Consider the following 26,979-nt stretch of genomic DNA (forward strand, 5'->3'; position numbering starts at 1 on the left):
TTTCCCAAGAGTTCACAGTTGATTGAGGGCTTTTAGAGCCAGGAATAGACTCAGTTGTCCTAATGGAATACTGTTCTTTCCCAGCCCACCTTGCTTAGAGTCTTTCTGCATTATTTTTCTATTCATATGGCTTCTTGGTGCTCAGTTGAAGGCATTGGCCAGATTATGCACCAGGGTATCTTTAAACCACAGCCTGAGCGCAGCTCTCCCACAGGCACAGACCCAGCTCTACTCAGCTGTCTCAACAGCATTTCCTAAGAGTCTCTTCCTGCTGCGCACCTCCCTGCTACGTCCAACCCCACTCCAGGTCATTTCAATCATCTTTGTCAAACACTCCTGCATTCTGTCTCCCTGCTGGAATTCTCCTAGTTTAATAAAACAATTTCCAAATCGAATTTGTATGCACTACCTAAAACGTTGAAATTTACCAAACTTCCCATGAAGTGTGTAGAATTTCAGTTTAATGAAACACCAAATTTGCATTCATCCTGCTCTTTCCCCAAGATGTATCTGTGTAAATATTTCTCAAGACTTTACTCATCTTTAGCTCTTTTTATTTATTTTTTATTTTTTATTTTTTCAACGTTTATTTATTTTTGGGACAGAGAGAGACAGAGCATGAACGGGGGAGGGGCAGAGAGAGAGGGAGACACAGAATCGGAAACAGGCTCCAGGCTCTGAGCCATCAGCCCAGAGCCCGACACGGGGCTCGAACTCACGGACCGCGAGATCGTGACCTGGCTGAAGTCAGACGCTTAACTGACTACGCCACCCAAGCGCCCCTCTTTAGCTCTTTTTAAAATAAACTATTTTTTTAGAACGGTTTTAGAGTTATAGGAAAGTCATGAAGATCGTACAGAGTTCCCGTGTATACCCCACACCCAATTTCCCTGCGACCATCTCACATTAATATCATGCATTTCTTACAATTAATAAATCAATATTGGTATGTTATTATTAGAGTCCATTCGTTGTTCCAGTTTCCTTAGTTTTTATCTAACATCTTTTATCTGTTCCAGGATCCCATTCAGGACACCACATTACATTTGGTCATCATGTCTCTTTAGTCTCCTCTTGGCTATAAAAGTTCCTCAGACTTGCCTTGTTTTTAATGATATTGACCATTTGGAGTACTGGTCAGGTATTTTGTAGGATGCTCCTCAGTTGGGATTTGTCTGATGTTTTCCTCATGACTAGATTGGAGTTATGGGTTTGGGGAGGAAGATCACAGAGGTAAAGTGCTGTAGAGACTCTTGGGTGACACAGTGTGTGGGTTTCTTACATGAATACCTTGTACATTTTATCTTCTGTGCCATGTGGCAGCTCATTTCTTGCCACAGGCCACACCCCAGGTGCCCCAGAACCACTTTATGTTATAAATGAAAGCATCCTTAGAGGGCGTCTGGCAGAATCCTAGATTTGGCAGATGGGGGAATCTGAGGCACGGAGAGGGGGAGAGGTGTGCCCAACCTCACACAGCAGTTAGAAGATTAGGATGGAAACAGAAGTCTCTTGTGGTTCATTGCCCTGCTTCCCATATTTCCATCATCTCTTCTGACTGATGGGCTCAGCTCACCCTGAACAGATTCCTTCTGGAAATCTGGGGCCAGCAGGGAAGGAGGATACTCTGTTGGTCAGTCTTCCCCTGCCTAAGCTCTGGCAGGCCTTCTGCATCCTGCTTCCAGGTTGCTCACTTCTGTGACAGAAGCAGATAGCCTCAGACCCCCAAATTCAACAGTCCTTCTGCTGATGAAAGTTCCTTCTCATTCACTTGTGTTTTATTCTCTGAGAGTCCTGGCCAGGGTGTCCTTAGGGGTTAATTTTGCTGATACACAGATGGATTCCAGAGGTGGGATGCTAGTTACTATCCTTTGGAGAGATAGCATGAGCTTTAGGTCCCTGTGTTCTGACTGCTTCAGAGATTAAAGCTGTTTTTGATACAGCGGTTAAATCACTGTATATTCTTCTAATTCGTCTTAAGAAACCACTTCTGAAGCTTTATGTACAGCTGTGCACAGGATCTTGCTCTAATTCTGAAACCTGTTCTGAAGTCCCCATTGTACTTGCTCTTTGCCCTGTAAGCTTTGCCTTTGGCCCAGTGTTAATAGGATCCAACCTGGCTCACAATCAAAATTTATTTCTTTTCTCCAGGGTCCTTTGGGAAGGACAGAAGGAAGTTCTCTTTCTAAGTTGAGTACCATTCACCCTGAGACCATTAGCAAAAACCCAGGTATCTAGGGCGACTGGAGGCCTAGCCTGTAAGGAGGCCAGTGGAGCTCAGTGAACCTCTTAGGACAGTCTCGGGCCCTGGGCAAGCTTCAGTCCCTGAAAGAGGAGTCCTGTGTGGGGGCAGCCTGGAGGGTGGAGGGAGCCCTCTTAGACAAGGAGCCAGCAAGCAAGATTCCAACCTCCACTCCACCAATGACTAGTTTCCCCCTTAATCCCTGGGCCTCGATTTCCTTGTTGGAAAAACGGAGGAAACAAGGCTTATGCCACCAGGATGCTATAAGGATCAGACTAAGTCAAGTAACATATATAAAGTCCAGCCTACCAGAGTCTTTTTGGGAATGTAAAAAAAAGGGGAGAGAGAGAAAATAAATATACTAAATCATTTGTATAATGGTGGCCATTTACAAATGTGCTTCCATGTACTTAAAAAAATTCTTTTAAGTTTCTTTATTTATTTGGGAAGGAGAGGGCACCTGGGAGGGGGAGAGAGAGACAGAGAGAATCCCAAGCAGGCTCATGCAAACTGCTGAGCTGAAACCAAGGGTTGGATGCTTAACTGACTGAGCCACCCAGGTGCTCCAGTGTATTTTAACTCCCTTTGGCTTTGATGGTCAGAGTGGGTAGGCTGGGTATTATTAACCCCTTTATAGATGGGAAGACAATGTCTGAGAGAGGCCGTTGCTTTCCCAGGCCACACAGTTCGTGGTAGAGGGCCAGGGATGGAACGCAGCGTCAGGGTCTGCTTGCCTACACTAGGCCTGGGGTGTCTGTACAAGTCACTGTCAGGCGGAGTAACACAAGCTGCTACATCAAACAAATATGGAAATGTCAGTGACCTACCACAAGAAGGGTTTGTCTCTCACATCACAGCCCAATGCAGGTTGCAGTGGACAGGGGGTGGTGGGCCACTGTTCGACACAGTCAGTCTGGCCTCCAGGCTCCTCCCATTTTGTAGTTCCTTCTAAGTCCTTGCAGTTTTCTTCCTTCAGCAGGGGAGAAGTAGAGAAGGGGAGAGTAGAGAACTGTGTACAGGTTTTTATTAGCCAGGCTTCTGCCCCCATTTCGTAGATGGGACTCAATTTCACAGTCACACTTAAGGCACCAGATGCAGACCAAAGTGGTCTATGTGCCCAGCAAGAAAACAGTCACTTGCACAGGGACTAATCCATAAAATGAGGCCCATGGGCTCATGACGTTCTCTACCCCTTTCCCCCATCCCATGGGCACAATCACATCTATTAATCCTCTCTGGATGATGCAAGTCACCTTGACCTTTTTCTGTAAGAAACAGAATAATAATCTTGACCCCAAGCAATAGGCATTTCTGGTGGAAGTAGGCGGTGGGGGGAAGGGCCTTGTCCTGCTCCTCTCTCTCCATCTGCTCCACTTTCAGGTGCAGGGATCATGCAGGGGTCATAACCCACTTGTTAGGTGGTGGGAGGTGATCTGCGGACCTTGCTTGGGACCCAGGATCCCCGGTGCTCAGCACCTCTGAGAGAACGCCAACGGCTGCACAGATTCTCACCTTTGAGGCTGGGCCGCCAACTCAGAGAAGGGCTTCCATGGCCATCAAGAGATTGGAAAGAGCAGAAAAGGGTCCTATCCTGGCTCTAGGGGTGGTGCTTGATCTGACTCATTCCAGAGAGCCCCCCACTTTTCCCGCAGAGGCCACAAGTCCCCAGCTTAGCACAATCGCCTTTGTTTCCTGGATTATTCAAGATCTCCACTGTGGGAAGGGAAGTGTGTGTGTGTGTGTGTGTGTGTGTGTGTGTGTGTGTGTGTTTAAGCATGGGAAGTGATTTGTAAAACAGCCGATAGCTTTAATGACAAGCCTATTTAGCTGATAAAATTAGCCATCAGAGGAATAACTTATGTTATCCTTTTGCCATAATTTAAATTTATGGCCAACTACTAGTCATCTTCACAATGGATGGAAAGGGGCCAAGGTCGAATTCAGCTTCCCCCTGCTCCTAAATCATTAGTTTGCAACTGTCTCCTGATTTTTATTGTTACCAACAATGGTGAAACTAATGGAAATAAACATTGGATGCCATCCCAATAGCAGATAGGTTTGAAGGCAGGGCAGTCTGTGCAGACAGCACTAATAGGATGGAAGAAAATTATTGCTCTTGCATTAGATAGCATCAAGCTTCTGGCCAGAGTGTGCATTGATCAGGCCAAGGCCGTGTCAAGTGTACTCCACAAACCAGACCATTATAGGCAGAGATGTACTGGGTGTGCCAGCTCTGCCGCCCCGGGGGTCTGGCCCCACCTGGGCATGCATTAAAAGCCCAGCCCCAATGGAAGAGGCCTTGACGCACTCTGTAATGCATGCTGAGGGCTTCCCTGTGGATGCTGGCTGATCTGGTCAGGTTATCTGATAGAAATACTTAGCTAATGATGTGCATTAAGAAGGGCTGTGACTGCACTTTCATTCTCCCTGAGTCTCAGGATGGTCTTTTTTCCCCCCAGGCCAGTTTGCCAATGGAAAATTTGCTTCATTTTGTCATCAGAGCCACCATGTGCCTTTGCCCCTCGAGGCCCAAGGCCCAGGCCCATGTGAGCCCTGGAGAGCTTGGATGTTTCTTCTTAACTGGTTTCAACAGTTTGACCACAGAGTGTCTAGGTGTGCATATTTTGTATTTATCCTGCTTCAGATTCTCTGAGTTTCTTGAATTTGTGGATTTTTTTAATTATATTGGGAAAGTTCTTGACCATGATTTCTTTACTGATTGTTTTGCTTTATCCTTTCCTTCTCCTTTTGAAATTCTGCTTGCCTATGTTAGGCCCTTTGAGCATGTCTCACATCTCTCTTAGACCTATTTTGATCACTCATTCTCCCTACCCCCCCCCCCCACCTCCTTTTTTTTGGCCATATGTTGCAATATTTTCCTGTAGACCTGCCCTCAAGTCCAACAATCTTATCTTCTACAATGTCTGGTCTGCTGTTAAGCCCATCCAATGGAATTCTCAATTTCAGATATTGCATGTTGAACTTCTAGAAGTTCCATTTGATTCCTCTTACAAGTTCTGTTTCTCCACTGAAATGCTACATCCATTCTGTTCATCTTTCCTCCTAATTCAATATAATCATCACAGTTATTTTGAAGTCCTTATCTGCTAACTCAAATATTAGATAAGCCAGCCTTTATGAAAATTCTAAGCAGCCTCTTGACTGTTTTATGTCTTGATAATTGAACACTGGTTGTGTGTGTGTGTGTGTGTGTGTGTGTGTGTGCTTATTTGCATGAATAGTAATTCTTTTTGTGTACTACACACTGTTAATAATGTGTTTTAGAGATTCTGGATTATGTTATCTTTCTGTAAAGAGTCAGCCCTCCGGGGAATGGGGCATTTCATCAGGGAGCAGGGGATGGCCCTCAAGACAGCACCAGGAGTCACCTGTCACTTGTACTTTATTCCCTCCCAGCTAGGCTCCCAGAGCCAGCACAGAGCTTGTCATAGACTCAGAGTTCAGCTAGTCCATTTGCCTTATTGAACACACAGTAAAACCAAGGTCCAAAGAGGAACAGAGACTCACCCAAAGTCAGAGTGAGGGAGGGGTGAAGGGCTGAGAATTCTGGTGCCTGCCTGAAGCCCTTGCTTTTTCCCCACTTGGAGCCTCCTGCTTTTTCCTGGCCCCTATAGCCATCAACCCCTCTGTATTCTGCTTGAGCCTAGTCTCTTCCATCTTGTCTCTAAGGGTTCGAGTTCCTTGACACAAAGTCTGTGAAGCTAGAAGCCAGAGGCCTGGATTCTGGGCCTAGCTTTGTTTCTGATGCACCCTGTTGACCTAGCTTTTCCCCTGCCCTGTCTCCCAGCACAGAGGCTTCTTCCAACCCTGGAGCCCCAGTTCACCCACTGACTAATGAGGTCCTGATATCCTAGGACCCCTGACAGCCCTTCAGTCAGCTGGGGAAGTACATGTGGCCATGTTCAGTAGAGGAGAAGCAGAAGCCAGGCTCTGAGTGTCCCAGCTGCAATACCCTGACAGCCCCCTAGAGCTGAGCTGAATTGAGCTGAGCTGAGAGCCATTTAGCTATATGCACTTCCTCTGTAGGAAGTCAGTCATTCCTCCTCAGGGCACGGGCTGAGAGCATCCAGCCACTCATACCCTCTGAAGCTTGTAAAAATATGTCCCTCTCCTTCACCCTCATTCCAATCCATGCCCATCCTGACACTTCTACCTCTTACTAGTTGCCTTAACCTCCTGTCTCCACTGTCTCCAACCTAGTCCAAATTCTGGTTATCTGGCCTAGGTTGCAGAAATAGCATCCCAGCTGGTATTCCCAGGTCCACCCTGGCCCATCTCTGTCCAGTCCTTCGCCATGCTGTCAGCACAGTCCTTCCAAAGTGCTCACCTGAGTCACCACAACACCTCCTCCCTCACCTGTCCTTCCGTTCAAAAGATTTCAGTGATTTCCTGTCACTCTTTAAAGGCCAACATCCTAGAAACATCTTGCTGTAGCTAAAGGGCTCTGCCTGGTGTGGCTTCTGTTGATCTCCCCAGGCTCTCTTACCTACCAGGCCTCTGTCTTTTGGACACATCGTGACTCCCCTGCCACAAGTGCCACCCAGTGTCACCCCTTGAGACTGTCCTGGGAGATTTACTCCCCACAGTGCAGCAGACACGGTCCCCCTCACATGGGGCCACTGAGGACTCACTTCCAAGCTGAGAGACACATTTTCATTCTAAAACACGTAACAGAATTTTAACATAGCCCTCACCATGCTTTATCTGAATGAGTGAATGAATGAATGGATGAATGAATGATGAATGTCTAGGAGAACTCCCATATACTTGGGGTTCATATCTGTAGCCTAAAACTTGTTTTAATGTATGTGCCTATGTCTGCACATGTGGGCTTGGGGCTGGGCAAGCCCTGGCCTCTGGCTGTCTGGCCTGAATTCCAGCGGGACACTCATGGGCAGCTCTATATCAATTACAAGTTATCAATAATGCATCTGCTGAGAGTGGCCTAGAAGGCCATTAGCTGGGCCTACTGGCCCTGATGAGCAGCCTTGGAGAAAGTGGTCTACATATGCCCATGGGAAGTTCAGATCAGCCTGGAAAGGAGGGGCTTCCAGCCCCAGCAGAACTCAGGAAGGTTGCCTCATGGGCCCCTTGTGACCTCTGAGACCTTGCTGCCAGAGAGGTAGCTTGAACTCTCTCCCCCTGCACAGAAGACCACCGTATAATAAGCCAGGGTTGCTTTCTTACCATCTACAACCAATAGCCCCATGTAAGTACTGAGTTGTTGAGGTCCAGAGCCTGAGCCTAGACTAAAAGCAGAGATAGGGCACAGTGTGTGAGCAGGTACAGGGCTCAGTGTGTAACCATGGTTGGGGCTCACAGTCAGAGCTTAGTGTGTGAGCAGGATCAGGGCTCAGACTATCTCAGCTTTGGGCTAAGATTGGGGCTTGGTCTGAAACCACAGAATTGAGCAGAGCTGATTAGTTTCATTCATTCATTAATTCAACAATAATTTTTGAGTGCCTTCTCTACACCAGGCAACAAAACAGTCAAGACCCCTGCTCTTACAGAGATTATATTTTATTAGGGGGGCGAAGGTGGCAGTGCTGTGCTAGAGCCCTCATCCCTGACAGCCACTTGTGTACATGTCTTCCCAATTCTCCATGACATTGTGTTGGTAGTTTGAAATTGGCTATGGTGGAGTATTTACACCACAGAGATTGGCATAAACTACCCATCAGGACTTCTTTCTTTCTTTCTTCCTTCCTTTCTTTCTTTCTTTCTTTCTTTCTTTCTTTCTTTCTTTCTTTTTCTTTTAACCATCATACCATCACTGCAGTGGGAGGGGAAAACCAAAAGATAGTCCTTAAAGAAAATGATGGAGTGACTACACATATTTGTATCACCTCCTTTCCCAAACTCCACTAAAATCATTATTTAAAAAACCATAAACACATAAGAATTAAGAAAGTGTCTCTTTAAGTCCTGTCCATAAGGACAAAGAATATAGAGACTTAAGTGGATTTGAGAAAAATAGTGGATGAGAAAGGGGTAACCGATCTAGCAGAATGGAGAATTTATAATTCAAGTGCCTGCAGAGGATAATGAGGGAAATGGGCTAATTCTGCCCTCAGAACCCTTGAGAGTTTAGGAAGAAAGGAGTAATTGGGAAGCTGACCAAAGGGAGAGGGGTTGGCTAAAAACCTGTACACACAATATTTGAGCCCCTTAGGCCCCATCCCAATCCTGAACAGCCAGGAGACCACACACCCACATCCTACAAGAATCATAGAGGTTTTTCCTCTGGAGAAACTGAACCAGAGGGCTCTGCAGGTGGTCCCTGGGTTAGGCAAGGGTCAGAAAAGGGGTACCAGGCTGAAAACGAGGATTAAGTGATAATCCTTCCGTATAATGATGGGACCCTCTGCCCCATTCCCTTGCCCTGCTCCCAGCACAGAGGCTGCCAGAGGCTGATGAGCTCTCTGAAAAACTGAGTGGTCCCAGAGACAAAACCTGTGGACACTGACATTGGGAGGTTGTCCTGACGTCAGTCTCCTACTTGACCACCCTAATGTTAACGAATGCTTTAATTGTGCATTTCATTTACACCAAAAGAAATAATAAAATATTAAAATAGATTATAAAATATCAGAAGGTGATAAGTCCAATGCAGAGAATTCAAACAGGCTGGCATGACAAAGTACCTGGGTGGCTGCCTCAGGTGGGGGGGAGGGGGTTGGGTCTGAGCAGGGGAGCTGACTATGTGATCTGTGAGCAAACGGCACAGCTGGGGAAGTGGCCTTCAGATCAACACATGCTTGGTGTGTTTAAGGAACTACAAGAAGCCCTGCATCACAGGGAGAGGTAAAGAGAGAAAAGATGAGGCGAAGTAGGCCAGATAGACAGGGCCAGATCATGCACCTGCTTTGTAAGCCAAGGGTAAGGAGTTGAGTTTCCTCCCAGTTGAGATTTGTAGACAAGATGGTGACATGATGTGATCTAGGTTTGGGAGAATCTCTCTGGCTTCTTCTGAAGAATATATGGCAAAAGGCTGTAGAAGTTGCAGTTGCCCAGGTGAGGGCTGGCAGTGGAGGTGGTGGGGGGTGGGGCAGGCAGGCTTGGCGTAGCACTTGGAGGTGGAGCTGGACTTGGGGACAGATTGCATGGTGGGGGAGGGAAGGCAAGGAAACAAAGGAGGTGATTCATTTTTGGCTCCAGCTAAGATGAAACCACCTGAGGAGTGATTTTCAGATGCAGTGAAGAGTCCTATTCTGACCAAGTTGAGTTGGTGATTCCTGTGACCCAGTTCCATGTTGTTGTCGGGTAGGAGTTGGAGGTGTGAGGCTAACATTACAGGGAGGGGTCAGAGCAGGACACTGAGCATCATGGGCAAGTAGGTAATCTTCTAGGTAGGGAGACCAGGCACTGGGCTTCCCTGGGACTGCCCTCCTCCACCACCACTTGTTTCAGGCTTTGGGAGTTTGTCTGGAGGTTGTGCAGAAGTGATGCAATGTGTTCTTGGGACACTAGGTGGCAGTGAAGGCTCTCCTTGTAGCTGAGCCCACAGCCAGGCCCTTCAACGACAGACGTCAACTTTGTCTTCGCACAGATGGCCCAGAAAGGCCCGAGGATGAACAGCCATTTCAGCCACAAACCCAAGAAGCATCTGGGTTTGTTGGCTTTTCCCAACAACAACAAAAAATAATTAACCAAAATCAAAATGTGTGCAGCTTTTTTCAAAGCCCTTATTTAGTACCCAAGTCCTCAGAGAGATCTAGGGTGTGAGAACCCCTGTTATACAGATAAGGGAACCCAGCCACATGGTCAGGAAGCTACAGAGCCTGGACTAGGGCCCAACCCTTTCTGAACACCTCCTAAAAGAGGAAAGTGGGTGTTGCTGGAAGACAAATGGACAGTCGACAGCCCAGCAAGCAGGTGATGATCCCTGACATCAGGATGGGCTCCCACGGCTGGTTAGGCTGGCCCTGGATGTTGCCAGGTATCCTGTCTTACATTCATCATCAGTAGAAGACACCTGAATTAAGGCACACCTAGATCTCACATTTAGGCAAGTAACTAGAACAAGATTCAAACCCGTGTTTTTCGCCTCTCCTTCAGTGCTCTTCCCACAGACCACAGCTGTGTTTCCCCTAATGGCCATCTTGTCTTCACAATGGGGCCAGACTACACAGTATCCCAGAAATGACACACAGGAACGCACTTTATTACTTGGATAAGACTCCATAAACGTTAAAGGCTCTAGCGACTGGTGTCGTTGGAGATTTGTAAGGAAGGCCCCACCCACCCCTCAGGACTCTCAGCGCCCCTGGCCCCGCCCCCCCTCGCGCAGCCCACCGCCCACAGCCCCTCTCCTCTTGCAGTTTGAGATCCGGCAGCTGCGGGCGCACCTGGCTCAGCAGGACCTGGACCTGGCTGCCGAGCGCGAGGCGGCGCTGCAGGCCCCTCACGTGCTCAGCCAGCCGCGCAGCCGCTACAAGGTGGTGGAGGCCGGCACGTGGGCGGAGGAGACGGCCGCCGAGAGCGTCGTGGAGGAGCTGCAGCCCTCGCAAGGTGAGCCCGCCGGCGGCCCGCCCCCACCCAGGCCTCTGCGCCCAAGATCCTGAGGGCGGGCGAGCCTCCTTGCGGGACTGGTGGGAGGAGGGGCTCACCTCAGGAGGGGGTGCCCCCGGGACGACCTTTCCTAGCCCTGGAGCAAGCGTTTAGTCAGGCTGCCTTGCCCCAACCACGAAGTCATCTCAGTGACTTGCACCCATTCTATGCCTGTGGGCCGCTGGCGTGCTTTGCATGCATTATTATCTCCCCATCCCTCACTGCATTAGAAGTATGACTTACCTATTTTACGGATGAAATAAAAGTTGTACAAAGGCGCATCACTAATAAATGGCGGAGCTAGGCTTCAAACCAGAGACTTGAGACTTTCCTTCTGGACTACCCTGCCCGCAGGGGCCAGATAGTCATTTCCCCCTAGGGCCAGTACAGCCCAGAACCTAAGTCTTGGAGGTGGTAACAAATTGGTGGGCAGAAGAGATTAGTGGAGATGGGAGCATGGGGCATGAGTACTGTATAGATGGCCAGCTGTGTTATCTTGAACAGGGAACTTCCTCCTTCTGAGCCTTGGTTGTGCTAGCTGGCAAATGGGAACGGTGCTGAGCTTTCCTCACAGTGTTGTTGTGAGGCTCAGGGAAGTGGGTGCAAGTGGCCTCCAGAGCTGCAGAACAGTCCTGCAAATGTCAGATGGTATTGCCTGGTGACACAGCCCTGTCAAGTTTGGACCTTCGCAGGATTTGGGGAGTCTGTGTTCAAATGGACCCAAGTCAGGGATCTACCTCAGCTCAGAGGGCTGGGGAGCCAGGTAGGAGGATGAGAGCCCACGTTAGGGCCCCAAGGGGATCCTAGGAGCTCTCAACACAGACTTCCCTCCCTTTTTTGTGTTCCTGTCTGAGTCCTCTCTGCCCTAACTTGTACCTGAAAATGTTATCACTAAAGTGATGGGTAAGGGGTTACGTCACTTTATCAAAAAATTCTTTTAAATATTGACCTCCCCTAATAATTCAGGATACATTTTCAAGTTTACATTTTTTACCTGAAGGTAAGGGAATTAAAAGTTCATCAAATCGCCCCTTCCCCGGAGGGAGGTTTTTACGGTGTGATCTCATTTCATCCTCACGTCACCTTTCTCTCATATGGAGGAGAAAACTCAGACCCAGAGAAGTTGAAAGAATTTCAGGGTAGAGACACCTGTGTGGCTCAGTCAGTTAAGTGTCTGACTCTTGATTTTGGCTCAGGTCATGATCTCAGGGTTCATAAGATCGAGCCCTGAATTGGGCTTCATGCTAACAGTGCAGAGCCTGCTTGGGATTCTCTCTCTCTCTCTCTCTCTCTCTCTCTCTCTCTCTCTCTCTCTCTCTCTCTCTTCCCCTCCCCTGCTGTGTCTCTCTCAAAATAAACAAACAAACATTAAAAAAAAAGAATTTCACAGAATTACACACTGGAAATGATGGTGCTGAGCTTAGAACCCAGGCTGTGGGGCCCTAAACCCCAGCTTGACCTCGGGCCCACTTCACCTTGGCTTGCCAGGTTCCCCTTGCCAGGACAGCCCAGCAGAGCTGCGTGGGTTGGGAGGCAGGAGGCCAGAGCCTTGGGCTCCACTACTCCCCAGCTCTGTGACTTGAGGCTTCAGTGTTCCCTTCTATAAAGTGCCTCATAGCTCCAGCTCTGCCTGCCTCACAGGTAGCATGAGGAGCTGGTGGATGTGAGAAAGCTCTGGAGGCTGTAAGTCACTGTGGACAGGTTTTGTGGAGTGGGATGATTGCTGTTATGATCTTTTAGAGAGAACTTCGGATCTTAGAACTGTAGAAGTTGGGGGCTGGGAGGGACTTCTCTGAGGGAGGGATAGACCTTCAGCTGATGTGTTCATCCCATCTAAAACTCTTGCCAAGAGGCTCCCTGGCCTCAGCTTACCTTCTTTAACAACAGGTGCTCCTGAACTCCCAGGGAAGCCCACACCAACCCAACTTTGAATGGCTCTGTTTATTAGAAAAGAATTCTTCGTTCTGGGCTGAGGTCTGCCCCCCAGCACCTGTCTTTCCTACTTGGCTGCAGCTGTTCTGCATTGGTTTGGTGGATGCCCTCCCGGCTGAGGCACCTTTCATTTTATTTTTTTTATTGAAGTCTGTTTGACATACAGTGTTATACTGAGGTGTCATTTCAAAGACTGGCCTCTGAGTGTTTTCTCCTGCGGGGACTGTCACTGCATTCCCACAGCCAACCCTCAGGAGAGAAGCTCTCCATGTTCTTGCTGTATCATCTCTCCTTGAACATTCCAGTGTTTTGGTTCCTCTTAGAGTGACATCTAGAACAGAACACAGTTCTTGGGGAGCTGCAAGACCAGGGTGGAGTGCTAAGGGGCCACCCCTGCTTTTTTGTTCTGAACCGACAACCCTTAGATGTGGCTGCCTGGCCTGAGCTCACAGCTGACCCGGCCCCCCGCCCCGTGTTCCCTGGGAGGCCCCCCCCATCCCCGTTCCCTGCTCCCATTCCACTGTATAGCACTTTACATCCATCTGTGTTGGGCTGTAGCTTCTTTGATTCCTGACTTAACACGTTGGCTGATGGCTGCTTGGGCTGCAGTAATGGTGATGAAGCACGGCAAACTGCTTAACGGTCGGTTTACTGTCTCACGGCTCTCGAGGCTGACGTCTGATATCAAGGTCTTGGCAGGTTGGTTCCTCCTGAGGGCTGTGAGGGTCTCTCCCCTAGCTTCTGGTGGCTTGCTCATAATGCTTGGTGTTCCTTGGCTTCCTCTTCACCTGGCATTCTCCCTGTGTGTCTGTGTTCATATTTCCTTTTTTATAAGGACCCAAGTCATACTGGGTTGGGGACCCACCCTACTCCAGTATGACATCACCTTAATTAGTGACTTCTGCTTCAGCCTCATTTCCAAATGAGACCCCATTCTGAGGTACTGGGGGTTAGGGCAATGTATGAATTTGGGGGAGACACAACGATTTACCCTCTAACAGGTGGCATACAGACCTTTAATGATCTCGCTTGCCCAGCCTCAACTCCTCCCACTGTCTTCACCTTCACTGTGGGCAAGGGAAACATCTTTTAGCTCTGTGTTCTATGCAGCGGTAGGTCTTGGAACTTTTCCACATGCTGATCACTGGCGGGCCAGGCCTGCCTGCCAAACTTCTCTTCCTCCTTAGAACCCATCTCCAGGTGAGCTCCCAGCCACCACTCTCTCCCCTCTAGACTTCCGTGAACTCCCATGAGGCCCCAATCAACTGTGCCGTGTTGCTGTGACCATTTATGTGTGTGTTCCCCCCAAGACTTGTTTATCTCCAGAGCCCACCCAGGCCTGGCCCTCAGCAGGCTCCCTGTAGTGCTTGTTGTGTGAAATGTAATGTGCAAGTCTGTAACTGATCAAAGAACAAAAGAGGGCTTGTGGATGTCACTTGTGCTAATGTGGGTCCTTACAGTGCTCTGAGCTCAGGGGCCATCTGGCAGCAGTGCACTCCAGAAACCCCTCTTGACCTTCAGCTCCCTAGGCTGGTGTTTGTGGAATCCAGAATAAAAGAATATAAGAATATTCTTTTTGCAAGTTCTTCTAGAAGTCAGCAGCTTTTGCCTGCTTGTCTTGCTTCCCAAGGACAGGAGCTTCACAGTCTCCAGCTCATCCCAGGGTCTTCCTCATTGATAAAGCAGAATGAGTCAGAGGAGCAGCTGCTGGGCAGCCAGCCTCCTTCCTCTGCCCACAGTGGTGCTCACAGCCCATCTCAAGGCTGCAGCTCACCTGGGGCTTAGGCCTGCCTGGTTCTGTTGTCTCTTCACATGTGCTCACCTATAAACATCTGAGCTCAGGTGAGCACCTCCAAACAGCCACACATTCTATAGCACCTCTCTATCATCAGGATCCTTAGCTCTCGCGATAACAGCATGGCCATTATTGTCCCTGAGCCAGTGACCTCCAGACCCTCAACACCTGATGCCACATTTGGGCCCACAGGGAGTCAAGATCTGGGTTTGGAGAGTCTACAAACAAACCAAGCCTTTGAAATAATCCTACACGTTCTAGGAGTCCTTGCCTCTCCATCCTGCTCCCTCTCTCTGCTGTCCCCATAGTGAACAACTTCCAGGAGGGATGGAGGGTGGCAGAATAAGAAGGGAAAAAGCTGGGTCACCCTTGAAGCCCACTCAGGGTAAATTTGATCAGCTGTGTGTCACTAGCCAGGATGTCATGGCATCTGTGCTGACCCTCCTGAGACTAGGAGGTGTCTGAACAAGGCACCCAAGCCTCCCATAGAGATGCCAAACATGTATCCCTGGGAGCAGCTGCAAATGCCCTGCCCATCTATACCTGGAACCCACCCCTGCTCTCCTTTATCTGTTCTGTGACACCCCTACCTCCAATCTCTCTAGACGCACACCTGCCCTGTACCTGCCCCAGTCTATGCCATGCACAGTCCACTCCCCCACAGGCCACTTCTGCCACTTCACTGCCAACCTCCAGAGCCATCAGTAGCAAAGCCAACACCGCTGAAGCAGAGGACAGAAGCTGGGGGGCCAGCAAGTGGCATGTGTGATTCATAGCCTCCAGTGGGCCAGTGAGACAGGGCATCCCCCAGCTGATTTCTCTTTGATCAGGAGCTGTGTCCAGGGAGGGATTTCCATGACATTAGAAATTATGGCCAGACAAGCTAGGGATGCCCTGGGCTACTCTGGAGATGTAGAAAGGGCAGCCTTTGTTGCTAACGATGACCTTCAAGCCAGTGAGGGCTCCGAAGCTCACTGTGTCACAACAGCACACAGACTTTCCAAGGATTAACCTGCAGAAATGAGCGAGAAGTGACAGGAGCCTCTGGAGGGGGCCTTGCTCACTGCGGGAGGGTGGCCCTGAGGGGCGGGAGTGCTGAGTGGTTCCTACAGTCTCAACAGTTACCAGCAGGTCAGAGCCAGACTAACGCCGACCAGCTTCTGTTTAGACTTGCTCTGGCACAAATCATTTTTAAAACCCAGGCTACAAAGTTCCAGACTTTGGGGCCTGCCAAGTTCACGGTGCCCCTGTGTAGTCGTTAATACTTCCCTCCCAAATTTATTAGTCTTGAAACTTGCCCATAATTTATGAATTACAGCTACTGGTGGGAGTGCCACAGTTTCACTGTATATCACAGGAAACCTCTGCGTCCCTGTATGCTGCCCCAGCACTCAGAGAAACCCCCACAGAGGTGCACCAGGCCAGGCGGTCCCCCCAGAGGGCCTTCCCTCTGCCAAGCAGCTGGCACCAGGGTGTACCCTTAGGAGAGCAGAGACCTATGTGCTATGGAGACAAGTCGGGGTTTCTGCCACTGCTGGCCTCCTCACGTGTGTTCCTAGTGGAGTCACTGAGGACCCAGGGAAGCCCCGAGCTGTAGGGCCTCACACAAAATAGTGAGACAGTTGACAGGGCAGAGGGCTAGGGCTAGGGGTTTGTATCTCACCTCAGCCTTGAACAAGTTACTTTACCTCTCTGATCAGGACTGGCTCCATGGCCTGGTGACTTGGTTGGTCATACAGGGGCTCGAACTTGGTTCAGTGCTCTGCTGTGGTCTACTTGAAATCCTTAATGCTTTTTTTTTTTTTAACAGGTATGTAATTGGCATATAGCTTATTAGTTTTGGGTATACTATGTAACGATTAGATATTTGTTGTATATATTGCAAAATGATCATAATAAATCTAGTTAACATCTGTAACCATACATACTTATAAAATTAAAAAAAAATTTTAAGTTTATTTATTTTGAGAGAGAGAATAAGCAGGGGAGGAGCAAAGAGAGAGGGAGAGAGAGAATCCCAAGCAGGTTCCATGCAGTCAGCACAGAGCCTGATGTGAGCCTCAATCTCAGGAGCCATAAGATCATGACCTGAGCCGAAACCAAGAATCAGACGTTTAACCGACTGAACCCCCCAGACCCCCCAGTTACAAATATTCTTTTTAATGTGATGAGAACTTCTAAGATTTACTTGCTTAACAACTTTCAAATATGCAGTACATTATTAGTAACTATTGTCACTATGCAGTACAGCATATCCCCATAACTTATTTATTTTACAATAAAATTTGTACCCTTTGACCCCAATCACCCATTTTGCCAACGCCCACCTCTAACAACTACCAATTTGTTCTCTGTATCTGTGAGCTCAGAGTTTTCTTATTTTTGTTTTGTTTTTAGATTACACATAATTGAGATCATATAGTATTTGTCTTTCTCTCCCTGACTTATTTCACTTAGCAAGGGACATCCATGTTGCAAATGGCGCAATTTCTTTCTTTTTTATAGCTGAAATACTCCAGTGTGTGTGTATCTGTGTGTGTCTGTGTGTGTGTATGTACACATGCCACATCTTTATTCATCCACCATTGGACACTTATGTTGTTTCCATGTGTTAGCTATTATAAATAATGCTGTGATGAATGTGAGGGTGCATCTTTTCAAGTTAGTGTTTTCGTTTACTTTGGGTAAATACCCAGGAGTGGAATTCTATGGTAGTTGTATTTTTGATTTTTTGAGTAACCTCCATACTACTTTCCACAGTGGCTATAAAATGTACATTCCCACCAAAACTGTGCAAGTGTTCACTTTTCTTGACATCTTGCCAAAATTACCTCTTGTCTTTTTGCTAATAGCCATTCTAACAAGTATGAGGTGGTATCTCATTGTGGTTTGTAGTCCCCTGATGACGAGTGATGTGGAGCATCTTTTCATGTGTCTGTTGGCCATCTATATATGTTCTTTGGAAAAAATGTCTATTCAGATCCTCTGCCCAGCTTTTAACTGGTTTGGTTCTTTCCGCTGTTGAGTTGTATGAGTTCTTTATACATGGTGGATATTAGCCCCTTATCACATGTGATCTGGCTTTTTGAACAAGGGACCCCACAATCCTGCTCATCTTGTCTCTGAGCCCCTGTTTTTCCAGAATGAGGATAGTAGCAGAAGCACATCTTCTCTGCGAAGGATTGGGGTTTTGGTCACAGGCACAGCTCTAGTGCATGGTACACAGCAGGTGCCCAGTGAATGTCCGTGCCTCCTTCTATGAGGGCTGCCGAGTCAGGGACCAGGAGCCCCAAACCAGGAATCAGGGCTTCCCTGTGGACTTTGGGGCCCGTGTCTGCACAGGATGTATGGATGTGGGGTCCTGGGACCCTGCCCCACAGCACCCGCTCTCACCCCTTCCAGGAGGCCCAGCTGACTCAACCTCAGCCTTTCTCTCAACCTCAGCCTTGCCAGGCAAGTTGGGCTCCACCCCAAGGGCAAACACACATAATGAGCGTTGCCATGGCCAGCACTCGAAGGGCTTTGGGAGGATTAGCCCGGATGCATTTTCAGAATGTTTACACCCCAGGAAGAAAGGTGCCAGGTGGCCAAGAGCAGCTGCTGCAGCTGCCTCAGAAGCCTCAAGACTTTGGGGTTGGTAGGGAACGCCATGGGCCAGGGGTTCAGAAAGGTGAGGGACATCCCAGGGCTAGACTTGACATTCATTGTCTCAGTAAATCTTACAGCTTCCCAGCAGGTTGGTGTTTCTCATCCCCATTTCACCTGTGAGGAAGCTGAGGCTCAGAGTGCCTAGGGATTTGCCTGAGACCACAAGGTGGCTGTTTTGTCCTGGAGCCTGTGTTTGTGCCCACCCTTCTTTCCAGCCCCTCCAGGGGCAGCCAGCTCAGTCCTCCCATGGGGTGGTTCCTCCATGGCCCTAGGGCCCCTTGAGGCCAAATCAAAAGAAACTCTGGGGCAGGAGATTATTCTTAGGTGGAAGGTGGGCAGCCCCTCGTGTAGAGGATGAATGGTGGCCTGTTCCTGGCCACAAGCATCTGTGTCTACCTCCTCTCCTTTTCCCCAAGTTCCCAGTCACCCAACAGTCTCTAGTCTCCAGGCAGGGATCAGGGACAAGGAGAGAGGCTGTGTGCTGAACAGTGAGAGAGAATCCCAGAGGGGGAGGTCCTGGGAGGTCCTGCAAGCCCCCAGACACAGTCATCTGTCCAGTCAACACTATTTATTGGATGCTGGAATATGGCAAGCCTCATGCTAAGTGCTAGAGAGATGCTGAAGAAAATGTGGCCCCTGTGTGGGTCAGGATGGAACCCCAGCCCAAGTGGTCAGTTCTGGAGAAGAAGGCCTGCTTAAAGCAGAGAGCAGGCATGAACAGTGTCAGCATTGCTAGAGGAGTCCAGCAGGCCTCGCTTTCAGATCTGTATCTTACAGCTCATTCTGAGGCCCCTGTGTGGGAATAGAGGGAGCAAATGCAGACTGGACAAACCTCCAGTGGCCACCTGGGCCCTAGGTTTTGTCAGGCATATTCATGCAGCTAGCCATCCCATTCATTAAACCCAAGACATGACAAGAGTCCAAAGGGGAAAGCACGACATCTGACCTATGGCTGGACCACAGGACCATAACAGAGGGCATCCCTCGAATAGTCACAGACTTGGTAGGAGTCGGGTGAGGAAAGAGAAAGCACTGAGAAGTGGCCAGTCTCCCAGCCTGGGTGGGCAAAGAAACCATTCACCAAGATGGAGGTGGAGGGAGAAACTGAGTTCTATTTGGGACATGTTGAATCAGAAGTAGCTAGAGGTCATTCAGACGAAGTTGGCCAGTTGCCAGATCAGTCAGAAGTTCAAGAGAGACATCAGGGCTACAGTTCACCTAGCCTAGATTGTGTTTTCCAATGGCTTGGATGAAGATGTGGCAACCTCAAACAGTCAACACTGAGATAGGAGAAAGATCTAATACCTTGGATTGAACCAACATTAACAGTTCTCTGGGGTGCCTGCATGGCTTAGTTGATTAAGTCAACTCCAACTCTTGGTTTCCGATCAGGTCATGATCTCACAGTTCATGGGTTCGAGCCCCACATCAGGCTCCATGCTGACAGTGTGGAGCCTGCTTGGGATTCTCTCTCTCTCCCTTTCTTTCTGTCCCTTCCCTGCTCTCTCGCTCTCTCTCTCTCTCCTCTCTTTCTGCCCCTCCCCCACTCTCTCTCTCTAAATAAATAAGTAAACTTAAAAAAAAAAAAAAGTCCTCCTCAGCAGGCTGCACCTCTGTACTGACATTTGCCTGGGATGAGAAACAGGAATCCTCCATGGGGGTTACACAGCCAAGTGGCCCCAGTTACTGCAGAGAAGCCCTGGGTGTCTCGTGAGTCAGTGGAGTAGGGCGGTTGCTGCACCCACTTGGAAGATGTCAGACTGCATTAGGGGAGTAATCCCGCCAGATTTTAGGAAGGACCAGTCTATTAAGTAATCCTGGCCTTGCAGGGCAGTGGCCAGAATTAAAGGATCTCAGTGTGTGTAGTGCCAAACCCCAAGGTGTGGAGCTATGAAGGCACAGTGAATGCTCCCTCCCTTCCCCTCCTCCACCTGTTTTGGTCACATCTGTAACCCCTAGTGAAGCCTTCAGAGTGGAAAGGCTGGAAAACTGGGGAGGGGTAGAAAATGGACAGTGGTTTCCCAGAGGAGACTTCTCAGGAGGGCCTTTTAAGTGTTTAAGTGTTGGATGGTCTGTCACCATCACATAGACGGTGAGGAGCAGTGGGCTTAGCCTTGGTACCTGTGAAAGACAGGACCAGGGTCTGCAAGGCTTGATTAAATGGAGATTGGCTGTTTGACCAAGGAATGGACATCCTGGTAAGGCCCCGCCTGTGCTCCTCAGAGGCCAGGACTCCTGGCCTCAGTACCCAGCACAGGGTCCAGCACACTGTGATCCTACTGAGCACAAATCCTAACTGTCCACAGCTGACTGTTAGAGCTCCTCAACAAAGAGGTAGGCCCTCCCTTCCCCAGGTGTGCAGGCCATGGAGGGGAGAGCCCCCCATCAGGAGGTAGTGAGGTGATAGCCCAGATGCCTCTGGTCCCTTCCCACACTGCTCTCTCACCGCTGGGTGCTTTAGAGCTGGCAGAGGTTTTGGAAGCCATCTAGCCCAGCAACATCACAATCTGCAAGGGCCTCACCCGCCCCTGGTGGTACAGATGAAGAAACTGAGGACCAGAGAGGGGATGTGACCTCAGGCTCCTGTGGCAGTGGCATGCCCCAGGACAAGACCCAGGATCTGGGTTTTGGGTTTGTTTGTTACAATTTGTTTATACAATGTTACATTAGTTTCAAGCTACAACAGTGATTTAACAAGTTTATTATGCTGTGCTCACCACAAGTGTGGCTACCATCTGTCACCATACAATGCTATTACGATACCATTGACAACATCTCCCATGCTCTACCTTTCATTCCTGGGACTTACTCCATAACCAGAAGCCTGTATCTCCCACTCCTCTTCAGCCATTTTGCCTATCTCCCCACCACCTCCCATCTGGCAGCCATCAGTCAGTCTCCATATGTACAGGTCTGTTTCCACTGTTTATTTATTCTTTGTTTTCTAGATTCCACATGTAAGTGAAATTATATGGTATTTGTCTTTCTCTGACTTATTTAGCATAAGGCCCTCTAGTTCTGTCCATGTTGCCTTAAATGGCATGATCTCATCCTTTTTTATGACTCAGTAATATTTCTCTCTGTGTGTGTACACCACATCTTCTTTATCTGTTCTTTTATCAGTGGACACTTAGGGTACTTCCACATCTTGGCTTTTGCAAATAATGCTGTAGTAAACATAGGGATGCATATATCTTTTCAAATTCGTGTCTTCATTTTCTCTGGGTAAATACCCACTGGTAGAATTCCATGGTCTTTCTATTTTTAATTCTTTGAGGAACCTCCGTATTGTCTCCCACAGTGGCGGTACCAGTTTGCATTCCCACCAACAGTGCAAGAGAGGGTTCCTCTTTCTCCATGTCCTTGCCAACACCTCTTATTTCTTGTGTTGTTGATTTTAGCCATTCTGACAGGTGTGAGGTGACAGCTCATTGTAATTTTGATTTGCGTTTCCCTGATGGGGAGTGATGTTGAGCATCTTTTCATGTGTCTGTTGGCCAGCTATATTTCGTCTTTGAAAAAAATGTCTGTTCAGGTCCACTGCCCATTTTTTAATTAGTTTGGTTTTTTTTTACTGCTGAGTTGTAGGAGTTATTTATATATTTTGGGTTTTAGCCCTTTATCGAATATGATTTGCAGATAACTTCTCTCATTCAGTAAGAAAGTGGTCCAGTTTCATTCTGCATGTAGCTGTCCATGTAATTTTCTAGGGTCTGGGTTTTTCTTCATCACCCCAGGCCACCTTCTGTGTGTAACTCCCTTAGGATGAATTTTCACAGGTCTGCAGATATTTTAGCTGAGTTCATAGTTCTGCCCATGTCACAAGGCCCCTGCAGCCATGGCGCAAAGGAAGGGACCGGAACCTCCTGTCTGGCCCAATAGGCCTGGGGGACCCCCTCCTGTCACTGCTTGCCGGAAGCAGCCACACCAGCCACCACCTACTTCCCAGGGTGACCTGCAGGGCTAGACAGCATTTACAACATAAATTATAAAGAGCCATGGAGAATTGTATTGCTGTCTGATTCTGAGGGAGCATTGCTGGCTGATCCTGGAACAGGGCCTAAAGCGAGACTCCCTCAGGCTCCTCCCTCAGCTGAGGTATTAATGCAAAACACACCTCTCACCCCAGGCATTTAAAGATCAAAAGAGGCCAAAAAAGCTTCTAAGAGCCAGGTCTGCCTGTGCTCACAGACTTCCAGCGTCAGGACAGATTGGCCTTTGCAGTGATTTCAGGTGTGCCCAGGAAGGCAGCCATAGAAAGCATCTGGTCCACTCACCTGTAGACCATGGCTCCTAGGAGAAGCACCTAGGGGTGTGGACTCCCTCAGATGTCCATAGGAGAGGAAGAACTAGACTTCTGTGTGTTGAAGGCCTTCGTGTGCCTGACCCCACTGGAGAAACTCGACATTCGTTAGCTTGCTTAGTCTCCTTAACAGATAAGGGAACAGAGGCTCAGAGAGGACCATTTGGCTAAAATGTGGTAGGTCGAGGTTTGAAATCAGGTCTGATTCTGATAGGTCCTTATAGGACCCTAGGACCCAGGGGAGACCACGGGTGCTAATGGAGCATACCCTGAGCTCAGCTGACAAGTTACCAAACTGAGTCAAAGATCATCTTGTTACTCTCCAAACCATGCCAGGTCCCTCCTGATTATCACTTGACTCTGATCCCTCCCTTCTGTCCCATCAGGCACCACTTCCCTCCCCAGGACCTGTCAACCTCACCTGGGCATCGTCTCTGGTCTCCTTGCCTAAATCCTGGCACCTTCTGAACCACTCACCCCACAACCTTGGGAGTGAGTCACACCTGACCGCATTCAAACTTTCATGTGGTTCTTCACTGCCCTCATAACAAGGCCAAGCTCCTTGGGATGGCTTTTGGGGTCTCCAGTCATCTGCTTGTCCTCCCATTCTCAGGCCACTCTGAATTTCTCACCTTTCCTCTCTCCCATTCCCTCTTCATTCCTATCAGGATGATGAACCACCATTTCTTTGAGATCCTGATCCCATGTCATCTCCTTTGATCTGAACAGCTTTATACCTTGTCATGCATTATTCATGCAGTAACTATTTACTGAGCACTCACCCTGTACTAGGTAGTGGGGAAGCGCAGCCCCTGGTCCATCCCTGTACTGCATGGGAGACTAGGTACTCAGATAGATGAGCCAAGGGGATGTCATCAGTGATCAGCCTCTGCAGCTGTCTGCGTGTGGCCACTTGCAGGGCTTTGAGACTTTTGTACTGAGGATGGCATTTCCGGTCACCCTGAGAACCTCAGGTAGACTCAGAGACTTAGGCCATCCAGGCAGGGAAAACCCTGAGGAACTGTTTCCACACCCTCATCTCAGAGATGGGGAAACTGAAGATAGAGAAGGAAAGGGCCCTGCCCGTGTCACACATCAAGCCAGATGCTTCATGAGGACCTGGGTCCCTGATACCCAGGCCAGCCCAGCCTTGGCGAAGAGCCCCACTGAGGATTGGAAAGCAGCAGAGAGCCTCTGGGAGACAACGCCTCCTCTCATGGTGATGGGTAGGGGCTTTAGTACTGGGGGAGGGACATGAACTGGCCACAGCCTGGCGAGCCACCATACTCACCTTTCTCTGTCCTCTGCATAGATGCCGCAGTGAAAGATGACATGAACAGCTACATCAGTCAGTACTACAATGGACCCAGCAGTGGTGAGTCTGTGTCCAGGGCCGATCTGCACATACCAGAACCTCTCTGTGGCCCCACGCAACCCCTAATGTTGAGAGTGGGGACAACTCGGCCTGGCGTGCCCATCTCCTGTTGCCTGTGAACCATAACTGCAGGCAGAGTTCAAAGACCTGGAGCTTTAACTCCCAGCCAAGTCCAGCACCCAGCTATGGATGTCAAGGGTGGAGTACTCTGTGATTACCAATGAGGGCTGCATGTGGGACCCTCATATGAAAGGGGGGCTGGAGGTTAGAAATCTGAGTGACCTCAGTGCCTCTCAACCTGAGACCCTTTCAGCATGATCATGATGGGGGTGAGGTATTTGGGCTTGAGGAGCAACAGGTGTGGGGCATGTCCTTGCTCCAGTTATGTTTCATTCTTGCACTTGAAAGAAGTTTCAGGGGAGCCTAGTGGTTTCCACTTACGGGAAAGGTTGAGTTTTAAAATAATACGCAGGCCTATTGCTTCTCAGCCTTTTGGCTAAGATCAAGTGTAAAATAACACGCAGGCCTTCAGTGTCTTGTTTCTCCTTAGCCAGTGTCTTAAACCTTATAGTTTGTATTTCACAGCCTTCAAATCCTTATATAGTCCATTGTAAGACTAGAATGTTACATTGTGTGACATGTATAATGCATTGGATTTTTTTCTTCTCTATAATTTATCCCCCTCAAGATCTCTTTTCTCCCTCTCTTTTTCAAAGCTTCATCCAATCTGCTGATTTCAAACACCATCATCTCTAGCTCAGACCCCTCACCCGGTGCACTCACCCCACAACTTTGGGGAGAGAGACCTTGCCCTCACTGTGCCTGCCCACTGTAATTTGGCCCCTGGATACTTTTCACTTAAAGACTTCTGAAGTGTCCTCTGTCCTCCCCCTGCAATGCTTCCTTCAGGGATGAATCAATCTTCTGAAGACACAGCTCTGATCATGTCACTCTCAGACTAGCCCCAGTTAAAACTTTGAATGACTCCCCCTGACCATGAAACCCAAATTCCTTGTCCTGGCACCTCATGCCTTCTGAGTTAGGATGTTGGCATTAATAACCCCAGCAGCACTGTGGTTTAACTAAATCAACAAAGGTCCATGGCAGGTCATCCAGGTACTCTGCTCCCAGGTTGTCATCTTTCCTTCAGCACCCAGTGGGCAGAACAGCTACCATCTATTCTAGAGCATTGCTGACTGCCAGGCAGAGCAACAGCCGTTTACCGTTTATATAGATGCCACAGATCAGTTCTCACAGATAATTGACCAGTGCGTGTCCCATGTCCACACGAGTTCACCAAGACGAGGGCAGGGCATAATCCTCCCTCAGGGCAGGCCAGCAAACATTGGGAAATTGGACCACAGACCAACCTCCCCTGACCCCCCAGCAGAGCCCAGGCACACTCACTGTCCACCATTCAGGTCAGATCCACCCGCATCAGGGCCTGCAGAGGTGTGGCATAGGGAGAAGTGTTACCAGCATCCCCTCCTTTCTTGCAGACAGTGGTGTTCCAGAGCCAGCTGTGTGTGTAGTCACCACAGCTGCCATCGATGTCCACCAGCCCAACGTCTCCTCTGACCTCTTCTCAGTCGATGTGCCCCTGAAGCTCAGCAGCAATGGCACCCGTGCAAGTGCCACCTCCGAGAGCGCCTCCCGCTCTGCTCACAGCTCCGTCACCCGGGCCCAGAGCAACAGCAGCCAGACACTGGGCTCTTCCACAGACTGTAGTACCGCCCGTGAGGAGCCGTCCTCAGAGCCCATCCCCTCTCCTCAGCCACTGCCTCTACCACCCCAGCAGCAGATGGCAGAGGCCACGGTCCAGGACCTGCTGTCCTCCCTATCAGAGGACCCCTGCCCATCCCAGAGGGCCTTGGACCCAGCCCCTGTCACCTGGCCCAGCCCAGCGGGCTCGGCCCAAACCAGCCCCGAGCTGGAGCACAGGGTAAGTCTTTTCAACCAGAAGAATCAGGAGGGCTTCACTGTCTTTCAGATCAAGCCTGTCATCCACTTCCAGCCTGCTGCACCCCTGCTGGAGGAGAAATTCAGATCTTTGGAATCCAAAGAGCAAAAGTTGCACAGGGTCCCTGAAGCCTAGAGCCTCCAGTTGGGCTGCGTGGGAGGAGGAGGGAGAGCTATCTGGATGCTCTCCTAGAGCCCCAGAGGCAACCAGGGGCATCACTCAAGGCCCGGGAGCCCACCTGGCCTCCCTCAGGGTGCTGCCTGCCTCCAGGGAGGTGTCACCAGGCCAGGAGGCCACATGCCTCAGACCTCAAAGCCCAGAGCTGGCGCCTCCTCTGGCCCTGCTCAGGGGAGGGTGGTGCTCATGGCTGGGGTCTTTTTAAACCATTTTTACAAAAACCAGCCTGTGGCCCAGCTTCAGCAGGGTAGAGCGCAGGGGCAGCCCAGCCTCTTCCGTTGCCTTTGTTCCTGGCGCCCACCCCGGACCCTTGGGAACAGCACTGTGAGCAGGGGCTATCTAGCCCCACCCCCAAGCCGTCTTTTCTGGGAATCCTGGGTGGAGCCAACACAATCATACAAAGACCACCATCTGAGCCTATTTCATTCATCCTCATTCTCTCATTCGGCATGAGCATTTCTGAGTCTTTTCCAGACAAGTCTAGTTTTCACCTTCATAGGACATAATGAGATGAATCTGGAGGTGGGTGGGAGGGTCACTGGGGGGGTGGGGGGACAGCTGTTTTCCAATCTTGGCTTTAATAATAAAAACCAACTGCACTGAGACTTCTGGTTGGCAGAGGTTTTCCTTTGCAATTGCTAGCCCAGGTGAAGAAGCATGAGTGGGTTTGGGTTGGCCTGGCCTGGTGTAAAGCCACCCAGGTAGGCCCAAGCCGCACCCAGCAGCTCTTGAGGCCTCTACAGAGTGGAAGGAGCCCTGGACCCCAGGCAGGAAGTTCTCACACTGCCTGGCTGTGTGACTGCACTGGTCTCTTCCCGCTCCTTCATCTCCCCACCAAAACAGCTTGGAATTTTGCCTTCCTTGCTGACAACACCAGTTCCCACACCCAGTTCCCTGACCCAGGTCTCCATTCCTTGGGTACCTCAAACTCCAAAGGTCCACAACCGAGTGCGGTATCTTGCCTGAAGCCTGCTCT

At 49.4% G+C, this 26,979-nt stretch overlaps 1 protein-coding gene across 2 annotated transcripts in view; it reads left to right on the plus strand.

The window, feature by feature from the left end:
* The window catches only part of TMEM266 (transmembrane protein 266), a 125,857-nt gene extending 99,350 nt beyond the window's left edge, over window positions 1-26,507 (plus strand). For both annotated transcript variants that reach the window (XM_047864655.1, XM_047864654.1), the window contains exons 9-11: window positions 10,585-10,774; window positions 23,804-23,866; window positions 25,366-26,507. In XM_047864655.1, coding sequence (XP_047720611.1) covers window positions 10,585-10,774; window positions 23,804-23,866; window positions 25,366-25,961 — 849 coding nt within the window. In that variant the 3' untranslated portion in view covers window positions 25,962-26,507. The remainder of the gene's footprint in view (window positions 1-10,584; window positions 10,775-23,803; window positions 23,867-25,365) is intronic.
* Window positions 26,508-26,979: the final 472 nt, after the last annotated feature.

The sequence above is a fragment of the Prionailurus viverrinus genome, chromosome B3 (assembly GCF_022837055.1).
Source record: "Prionailurus viverrinus isolate Anna chromosome B3, UM_Priviv_1.0, whole genome shotgun sequence".
Lineage (NCBI taxonomy): Eukaryota > Metazoa > Chordata > Mammalia > Carnivora > Felidae > Prionailurus > Prionailurus viverrinus.